The 9,945-nt window shown below is 48.6% G+C and overlaps 1 protein-coding gene across 1 annotated transcript in view; it reads left to right on the top strand.

Annotated features, from left to right (window-relative positions):
• SGK2 (serum/glucocorticoid regulated kinase 2) overlaps positions 1 to 8,377 on the top strand; it is a 12,545-nt gene extending 4,168 nt beyond the window's left edge. The window contains exons 3-14 of the mRNA XM_009645465.2: positions 908 to 965; positions 1,790 to 1,839; positions 2,450 to 2,507; positions 3,075 to 3,158; positions 3,472 to 3,603; positions 4,418 to 4,530; positions 5,034 to 5,070; positions 5,568 to 5,654; positions 6,966 to 7,061; positions 7,361 to 7,516; positions 7,911 to 8,000; positions 8,222 to 8,377. Coding sequence (XP_009643760.2) covers positions 908 to 965; positions 1,790 to 1,839; positions 2,450 to 2,507; positions 3,075 to 3,158; positions 3,472 to 3,603; positions 4,418 to 4,530; positions 5,034 to 5,070; positions 5,568 to 5,654; positions 6,966 to 7,061; positions 7,361 to 7,516; positions 7,911 to 8,000; positions 8,222 to 8,377 — 1,117 coding nt within the window. The remainder of the gene's footprint in view (positions 1 to 907; positions 966 to 1,789; positions 1,840 to 2,449; positions 2,508 to 3,074; positions 3,159 to 3,471; positions 3,604 to 4,417; positions 4,531 to 5,033; positions 5,071 to 5,567; positions 5,655 to 6,965; positions 7,062 to 7,360; positions 7,517 to 7,910; positions 8,001 to 8,221) is intronic.
• The last annotated feature ends 1,568 nt before the right edge of the window (positions 8,378 to 9,945 follow it).

The following is a 9,945-nucleotide window of genomic DNA, read 5'->3' as shown; positions in this document are numbered from 1 at the left end:
GGGGAGGTGCGGGGGGAGCCTTCAGAGCATTCCTGTGGTATATGAGAGCTTGGTGGGGCTGAGGGGGAATAGACAAAGCTCTCTGGGGCAGGGGAGAAGGGTACAGAGCTTCCCCCCACCCCCCATCCCTTTAATTCTGGCTTTTGGAAGGAGTGTGGGGGAACCTTTAAAACCAAGGGGAGGAATCCCTGGGGTGGCAGGACCCGTCCCTCCCCAGTGATGCTCGAGCAGGGCAGGTCTGAACCAACAAGTGGTGTTTGAGTCCAACTTCTCCAGCAGCAGCTGCACTGGGCAGATGAGAGCCCTGTGCTTTAATGTCCCTGCTCACTGAGCCCGCCATGGCCAGCCCCTTTTCCCTGCAATGTCAACAGCCCCAAACAGCACTGGTCTGCGCTGGCCCGGGGGAATGGCCTCTAACTGCTGCCAGCCCAGCTGGACTCGCCTGGCTGCCCTGCAGGGACACTTGCTGGGTGCTGCAGCATCCTGGTGGGGTGGGGTGGGAGCTGCATCTGCCTCCAGAGGGGTCTGGCCATGGCCGGGAGGGCTGCAACCTCAGCTGGCCCTGACACTGTGATGCTGCTTGGGCTGTGCTGGTCTTCATGTGTTGGTGCCCTGACCAGTTACTGCTATTTCAAATCAAGGGCTAACTGTAGCATTTAACATGCTTGTGCTTGTTCAAATCAGTCATGCACCCAGGAACGTTTTTTGCCCTGTCTCCTGCTGGTGTGCACCCACTGTCCCTTGCCTCCCCCAGTGCTTGTGCACCCCTACCCCTTGGGAGCAGCAGCACTGGGGAACTCAGCTGAGGTCTCCCATGAGGATGCACTGGAGTCTGTTAACCACAAGTTAATCGTGTGAAGCTGTTTCTTGGATTTTGTTTTCAATACTGGGTTCTTCTTTTCCCAAGTGCTGAACGAGTTGCTTTTTTAATGGATCGTTCTCGGAGCCCGGACAAAAGCACCCAGGTGAGATCACAGCTCTGAGACAGTGAGTTCTCACCACTGGGATGAAGAGAGGGGCTAGTGCCTGTAGGAAAAAGGCAAGGAGGAGAGCCTGTGTTAGCCTGCTGGGAGGCTTACTACTGCCTGTGGGTGGTGCTGGGTAGAGAAAAAGGGGAACAGAGGCCCTGTATAGCCGTTTGGATGAGGGATAATGCTCCCAGAGTCTGGGGAGGGGAAGATTCCTGGGGAGCAGGAACAGGAGGAAGACTGTGTGTATGTACCTCCTTGTCACTGGGACGAGGGCTGAGCACCTATGGTTCTAGGTGTGTGTAAGGCCACTTCCAAGGCTCCAGACTTGGCAGTTTTGGGGGCTAATGGGGGTGGGCAGAAGGCTGAAGAGCTTGGGCTGGGGGATGCTGATGCCCTGCTGCAGAAGTGCTCCTGTGTCTCAGAGCTGTGCATGGGGCTTCTTGCCCAGCACAGGCAGTGGGGAGCACCTCGTTGTCTCGGTGCTGTGGTGAGCAACTGAGCCATGCGGTGCCTTTCTTCTGTGGCAGCACAGCAGGTCTCAAAAGCCTCAAGTCAGGAGCCAAGCAGTCTTAGTGCTCTCTTTTTCTGTGTGCAGTTATGGGATGAGACTCTGGCTTAGTACAGCCTCCAGCTTACTATTGCTTTAGTTCATAGTTCTGTTCTCCCTTTCCCCATCACTTAGTTTACCAAGACATCCAGCGTGCCTTTTGCTGATGGGTGTTTCTCAAAGGCTCTGTGCAAGGGATGCTGTATCAAGGAAGAGAAGGCACAACCTGCAGCCTGGCCCTTGTGACTAACATTATTGTTATCCTCTCTAGCCTCCAACACCAACTGACAACATCAACCTTGGACCTTCTGCTAACCCAAAGTAAGCTCCCTGCAAAAGCCAGGTAGAGTGTGGAGTGTGCAGTGAAGAGATCTGGCAGGGGAATGCAGTTGGTCCCTGTGCCTTGCATGGGTGGTGTCTGCAAAAGTCCTAAAAATTACATTACTTGGCCTTTAACACCATGTGCATCACTAATGCACCAGCTCTCAAGACTATAAGCTATAGCTGGTCCCTGTTATCGTAATCATTCTTTCCTGTCCATGTCTGCAGCCTCTTGTCCCACCTCTCTTGAGAGATAATAAGGGAGGATCTTCATTGCTGCTGACTCCCTGACTGTCTTTCTCTAGAAATGGGGATAAACCACATTCCCTGTAAAGGTGTCACTTGGTCCTGACATCTGCTTTCACCTGCTACTGTGTTCAGCATGTGGCTGGCTGAGGGATTGCTTGTCCTCTGCTGGTTACACAGACATGCATGATGTGGATCCCCTGCTTGCTGACAGCTGGCTGGGACAGAGGGTCGCCTGTTCAGTGCCCTTTAATCCCTTTCACAAACACTTGTGTTTCCAAGAATGAGCTCTACCTTGATGGTAGTGTTGCTGTTGCATGTTCTTCTCCAAGAAACATTAACTTGCTTCATTCTTGCCCAACAGTGCCAAGCCAACAGACTTTGACTTCCTGAAGGTTATTGGCAAAGGAAGCTTTGGAAAAGTAAGTGGATTTGTACAGGTGCGCTGTAGTTCTTTAGAGGCAGCTTTGAAAGAGACTTCCTTGCTGAAGGAGTTTCTAGCTGTGTCTCTGGAGAAGTTTGGCCTGAGTGGGACTGAGACCAGAAGAGAACTGAGATGGGGTTTTCATAGTCCATTCTTACTTTGAGCTGTCCTGCAGCCTCCCTAAGGACAGGAGCGTGAGGTATTTCATGCTCAGGGTGGTGGTGAGCAGTACTTCATTCAAAATAAACCTCCGACTTCTTCAGCTAGCAAAAGATCTCTTGTAAGACAGCAAGGATCCACTTTAAATGGGACTATTCCCAAATGCTCCAAAGCTACTCTTTTTTGGGTGTGTAAGAGATGTACCTGAAGATGTTGTGCACCTTTTTCTGGCAATAAGAAAGTGCTGGTAAGTCAGTGGGCTGGAGCCTGGTCTTTAAAACTTTGTACCTGACCCTCTGAAGCTGTACTCTGTGTACAATGACTTATGAGAGTGAGCTAATGAGGAAATGCTAACTAAATGGCAGAAGGTGAGACTGAAACCTGTGACCAGGACCTTCTGTTGCAGGTTCTCCTGGCCAAACGCAAGTGTGATGGGACTTTTTATGCTGTGAAAGTCTTGCACAAGAAAACCATCCTAAAGAAAAAAGAGGTAGGTCTGCTGTCCTCGGCTACTTCTGCAAATGGAGGTCAGCGTATGAGCAATCCTAGTAATGCAACTAAGGTATCTTGTGGCTGAGTGAGTGTTCACATAGAAAAGCTGAGGGTTAAACATGGATTTCTTGGTGCCATGGGAAAATGGAGAAGAATTGAGATGAATCAGGTCAGAGAGGAGACAGTGGTTCCCTTCCTGGGGCTGGAGATGATGAACTCCCAGCTTCTACTTGTTTTCAAAACAGCAGTGAGCACCTGTGTCAGACTGGACCCTTGCCTGAAACTCTAATGCTTTGCCTGCTTTTTGATAGCAAAACCACATCATGGCAGAGCGCAACGTGCTCCTGAAAAATGTCAAGCACCCCTTCCTTGTGGGACTCCATTACTCCTTCCAGACCTCGGAGAAGCTTTACTTTGTGCTTGACTATGTAAACGGGGGAGAGGTGAGTGCACATACAAGCTTTATTTTAATCCTCTATTTAGTCCTTCCCAAACATGCTACTTTATTGCCTAAAACTCTTTCTTGTCAGAAGATAATGATGTTGCAGTATAATGTTGCCTTGACTGCTGGCAAGGACCACCTAGGAGTGGTTGGCATGCTATCTATCTCACCTGTTTTAAGTTGAGTGAACATCTTGCTCAGTATGACCTGTGTCAGATGATTCCCAAGGCAAGGACACTGAGAAAAACATGTGCTGGGGCATTTTAAAGCCGTATGGAGAATATGGGAAATGCTGACATTGGTGAGCTTTAGGCCAAACCCACTTGTGGCCCAGCACTGGATTCTAGTCTAGTGATACCACTGCAGTATGTTAGACTTATTTTGCTGTCCTGTAGAAGCTCCTCTTTCTTCAGCTGTCTTTTTCCTGTGCTACCTGAACCTGGCTGGGCAATATTGTTAACATGGATGTCTTGGATGTCCAAGTCTAATTCATATCTGGGATCTTACTGGGTGCAGCTCTGTGCATGTACTTCATGGCCATACTACAGCCTGTGGGTTGTAGCAAGCTAGAAAGCAGATGACCAGTTTTGGAGCAATGAACTAAGTGAGAAGGTGACATAAGAGGAGGACAAATGAAGCCATTTCTGGAAAGGTGTTTAGATTGCTTAAAGTCATTTGGTTGGGGTTTATTTGATGCTGTTCATGTGCCACTTGCTGCAAATTGTTTTTCACTCAAGCAGCTGGCTTTCAGGCTTGCTCCAAATATCCTTCAGTTCTTTTAGAGAAGAAATTTTAACCTTATGGTCTGTTTGTAGCTCTTCTTCCACTTGCAAAGGGAGCGCTGCTTCCGTGAGCCCCGGGCCCGATTCTATGCTGCAGAAGTTGCTAGTGCAATTGGGTACCTGCATTCCTTAAGCATCATTTACAGGTAAGGCACCAAGTCTGCCCAGCCAGGCTGTGTGCGGTGCTGGGGAGGGAAAAGACTTCTGGGTCCATGCAAAATGCAGGACTGGAGTAGAAGAATAGTCTCCTACTCCAGACAAAGAAGTTGGCATTTTACCCTGCAAGATGGGTGCTGTCTGCATGGGACCTGAAGCACAATAAATGCTCCCAGTCTGATAATGGGAAGGAGAATGTTCGAGTGAAAAGTTATAAAATAAACCTGGCAAAAGAAGGAAGAAATTGTCTCTTAGTACCAGTTTATGCATAGATATGCAGGCTAACACCTGATCCTGTATGACAGCAGTCTTTCTATGTTTGCATATGTTGTATGTTGATACCCAACAGTGATGGGAATCTGCACTTTGGGAAGGTCTTGGTGAACTGGATTGCGGGCTCTTGTTAGCCCCTGTTCTTAGCTGATGCTGGTTTAGGTCAGACTTTTCTAAGTATTTGGCCAAATCTGTTCAAACAGTACTTTCTGTCTTGCAGGGACTTAAAACCTGAGAACATCCTCCTGGATTGCCAGGTATATTCACAGCTCATTCTGCCTGCCTTCTGGCTTTAAAAGCATAAGGACCATAAACGGAGGGCTATGATTCTGCAAGCTAGGCTACAGCTCACTTCATTGCATGGATTTTCTATGTATGCACCACTGCATTTCTGTGCAGATCCTGGGAGAGGGAGCGAGAGAGGGATGAGGAGTGCTAATAGCAAGTCACTGCTGCTACTCTGATGGTGACTGCTCTATAAACTGGCTCTGGGGTAAAGCAGTCATGAAGCACAGCAGTGCTGGACCTCTTCATAGCTATGTAGTTGTAGACAAATTTTAAAAACCCTTCTACTAGCCTCTACTTTCTGTATAGGCTCCTGTACTTTTACTATAGGATGTCCAGAAGGTGAGGGAGGGGAAGTGGATGAACTGTGGGGCACTAAAACATACATGAGATGCAACATGAAGGCCAATGCTGGAAAATCCTGTCTCTTCTCTAGAAAGAGAAGCTGAAATGTCCCTCTCTTCTTTAGGGACACATAGTGTTGACAGACTTTGGACTCTGCAAAGAAGGAATGGAGCAAGAGGAGACAACTACTACTTTCTGTGGCACTCCTGAGGTACAGCACGTGCTGGACTTTCACTGTGACCTGGAGGCTGAGAGCCTTTGGAGCCTTGCTGCTCTGGGGCTCAGGCTTGCATGGGTGCTCTGCATCTCAAAATACAGGCTCTCTGATTTAGACTGTCTTGGGCTTTTTAAGGTTGTCAGCCTGAAGTTAGAGTTCAGATAAGGTCCTCCCTACTCAGCAGAGACTGTTTTAACTACAAGAACTGATTAGTACCCTAAATTTGCTGTGCTATCAGGGGCAGGGATCCCTGCATTGAAATGGCCAGTCTTGTGAAACTGGGGCTACTCCAGGCGGTTGTGGAGACAACCTTGACCCTGGGAGCCCATGAGCAGGCTGTTTACCTGCTCTGATACCCTGGAGCTGCAGAACAGGGAGCCTGCTGGTACTGACATAGGCAGGACCTTGCTGTGCCCTTCTACACGTCCTTAGTATGCAGGAGCTGCAAAACACCCTGTGCAGAAGACAGGACCAGGCTTTCTGGAATATGAACACTGCTCAGAGGCGGGGAAATGCCTGTTTCTCCAATGCACCTCAGATGGGTTTTGCTAAAAAATATTTCCAGTTTGGTTTCTTGGAGGCTTTTTTCCTGCTCCTTACTGAGCTGGGGATTTGGTAGCACTTTGGCCTAGGTAATACCTGTCCTGCTGCCCTTCCTCAGATACCTTGAAGAAGGGTCTGTAAACAAGATACCTTTCAGTATTCAAGCTCAGTAGAAGTGGGCAGGAATTTCCTGATGTAGCCCTTGGCTTTCAGTCGGTCCCCACTTACGCAATAGTACAAGCTTTGTTTTGTGTTTTTTGGTGTGTATGGTGGTTTTTTTCCCTGCCTTAGATAGAGACCCTGATAGCACACAGAGATAATTCTGGCTTGATGTGCTGCTTGTTCTGCAGCCTGCTTGAATTCTTCCCTGTTGCTCCTTGGTGGTGGTTACTGGTAGTTTTGCTACTTTGAAGAGACTTAATGGGACTGAAAACCGCAGCTTTCTCAAAACTACGTGAGCCTCTTGGAGGTGTAATGTGTCAGTGCAGAACAGGCTTGCTGGCGTGTGGCAAATCCTTCTCCTCCTCTATAGGACTGTAGAACCTTGTGTAGCCCAGAAAAACATCTTGGGGGTTTTTGTAGGTGTCTCTCAAACTCTTTGCTCTGAAGCAAGTGGAGAGTCTATCAAACATAGTAGGAAATGCATCTCTGTGCTTACTGATGCATTTGCTTAGCTTGAACTGCAGTCAGGTTTGTGCACTTACAAGGACAAAGCTCTTTCTTTATAATTTGATGCAAATATTTACTTCTGACTCTTCCTAGTACTTGGCTCCTGAGGTGCTAAAGAAGCAGCCATATGACAGGACAGTAGACTGGTGGTGCCTGGGAGCTGTCCTCTATGAGATGCTCTTTGGACTGGTATGTTTGGAAGCTGTCTGGTTTACTCTACATGGTGGAGAATTTAGTTTCAAAAACTGTGATGTGAGAGGTTGGTCTGGTATTCACATGGTACCTGATGTGGACAAATGAATCCTGAATTAGATGACCTGTTTCAATCGTACCATTGCCCTTTGAACAGAGAGATATCTGTGCGATATCTGAGATAGATGAGTGAGACCTGCCCTACATGCTGCAGGAGTCATTGTGACCTGCAATGTGTGGTTCCTTTATGGTAGCTCATGTTTTACCTGGCTGCTTCTCCTCTCTTTCAAATTTAGCCTCCTTTTTACAGCCGGGATGTGTCTCAAATGTATGACAACATTTTGCACGAGCCACTCCAGATCCAAGGAAGCAAGACTGTGGCAGCTTGTGACATCCTCCAGGGACTTCTCCACAAGGACCAGAAGAGGAGGCTGGGTGCCAAGACAGACTTTGTAGGTTGCCTCCATTAGGATCAGGAGGGAGGATGGATAGGAAACCTTTCTATTCTGAGCCTTTCTTTCATGATAACAGCAGTGCCTTGGAAAAAGCTTTCCACACAGGTTGATGTCTCTCCAGCCCCCTAAAAGGGGCATATGGGGTTGACCTGAATTTCCAAAGGGAAAGGTGGCAAGCTAGGACACCAATGTGTGATGGTGTCATCTCCCTTCACGGGATTAGTGGACCATGACCCTCATGTATTAGGATTTGCTACATGGGCCCTACATGGATATGTGGTAGCTCCAAGTCTTGCTTCAACCACTTAATGCTATGAAACCAGCTGTCAGGTGCTGGAAAAGGAGGGTTGGCAGAAGAGTGACTCTTTTCCCCCCCCCACTTTCTATGCAGCTTGAGATAAAGAACCATGTATTCTTCAGCCCAATAAACTGGGATGACTTGTACCACAAGAGGATTACCCCTCCGTTTAACCCCAATGTGGTAAGTGGGCATTTCTGTTGCTATCTGTTCTGTAGTGGTGCAAAAGGAATCCTCTCCAGATGTCTTATGCTGACACTGAGGGGTGCTGAGCTGCAGGTTAGGAACAGCAAATGCAGTGATGACACTTCTGGAAGAGCAGCTGTGTTAGACTGTCTGAACACAAGTGGTCAGTTGGGGTCTGCTCACTTGAAATGACTTTGTGTCTCTGCTCCTTGGCTTAGGCTGGTCCAGCTGATCTGCGACATTTTGATCCAGAGTTCACCCAGGAAGCGATCTCCACCTCCATTACCCACACGCCTGACCTAGCAGCCAGCAGCTCCAGTGCCTCAGACGCATTTTTAGGGTTTTCTTACGCACCGACTGAAGAGGGCATCTAGGTTTTATAAAAGCTTTGAGAAGCCAGATTTTTAACTGAATGGGTTTTATGTTTGTTTTGGTTTTTTGTTTTTTGTTTTTTGTTTCTGAAAGGATTGGTATTGTCCTTTGCTCATGGTTTAAGGAAATTGGGACTAATACACTAACTGGCTGGAATGGAACAGAGCTCTTAACTCTTACTGTTTGGGTGGGTTTCCCTCTAAATGACTGTTCCACTGGCATGGGAAGTGGGACACCAATTATTATTTTTTCCCCCTGCATGTCTTGTGCTACTTGGCAGGATTGTACTCACTCTGTGGTTGTATTTATGGTTGAGGTATGTACCATCACTCACATCAACAGCCATGTCCCTCTAACTGGTCACCTTTTAAAACCTTTTTTTTTTTTTTTCAATTGTAGAGCTAACTCTGCCCAGCTATGTCCAACTACTTTGCCCCACATGCCTCCCCCCCCCCGCCTCGAGAGGGGAAACTCTTTGCACTACCACGAGCAGTGGCTTCTTTCCTTGAAGTGGACTGTGCCACTTAAGCCGCTTGTCCTGGACTGAGCTAGGCTCAGAAACTGTTCATCAGTTATAGCTCCAAAGGCAGCTGCAGGTCTGTAAATCCTGAACTGCGCTGTGGCCTTTCATGCCAGCCAGTCCCTCTCCAGGGTGAGTGGAGCACCTCTCTCCGGTCCAGGATTGGGACGCTGCTGAAGCAACAAGGAGGCTGTTACGGAGGAGCCAACATGTCTGTGGAAAATCCCAGATAAAATGGGTGGGGAAGCGGCTGAGTTGCTTGGTAAAACTAAAATAACCTTAGGGCCAAGCCCTGCTTGGGGTGGGGGGTCCTTTCACAGCCTGTGCTTGACTTGCCTGGAGCACACCAGCACTACTGCAATGAGCACGATCCAGAGCGCTGCGGAGCACCGGGCAGGGAGGGAAGCCTGGGCCCAGCTCCACACCCCGCACTGGGGGGGCTGGCAGTGCTGAGCCCCCGCAGGTGGGAGAGCAGCAGCGGTGCCCTGGGCTCCAGCACCCCTCCCAAAATGCCTGTCACTGATGTAGAACAGTTATTTATTTTGCCTTAATTTAAATGCTGGTACACTCATGGAATGTCACTTCCCCCCCTCTTTTTTTTTTTTTTAAGTCCTTTTGTTGTTCTGTTGCTGTGGGGAGGATAACTTCTAACTGCCACACAGGCATAAACAAGGGGATTTCCAAAAGTTGTGTGATGCTCACGCTGTTGGGAAGCTTGTGCTGGAACAATTTTATCAGACTTTGTCTTGTACATGTTGAAGTCATCAGAACTATGACGTGGTTTATATTAAAGTGCAGACACGGATGTGCTTCCATCTCTGCCCTGTCTCTAAGGGAGGGGTGGGGGGCGAGGGCAGCAGGGAGGCTACGCTTGGCTTCACGCTACGCCTGAGAGCAGCTTGGCTGCATGTGGGAAGTCACTGAAACTTTTTTTTTTAATTAAGCAGAAAGCCCCGACGTCAGGCTCACCGAAGGATAATGTTTATCGGGTCCCAGAAACCTGTTCCCGCGGGTGCAGCTGCCTGAGGGGTCTCGGGCCTGCCCCGGCCC

The sequence above is a fragment of the Egretta garzetta genome, unplaced genomic scaffold, assembly GCF_000687185.1.
Source record: "Egretta garzetta isolate BGI_Z169 unplaced genomic scaffold, ASM68718v1 scaffold188, whole genome shotgun sequence".
Classification (NCBI taxonomy): domain Eukaryota; kingdom Metazoa; phylum Chordata; class Aves; order Pelecaniformes; family Ardeidae; genus Egretta; species Egretta garzetta.
The sequence above is the reverse complement of the archived record's forward strand: the minus strand, read 5'-3'. Positions and strand labels throughout refer to the sequence as shown.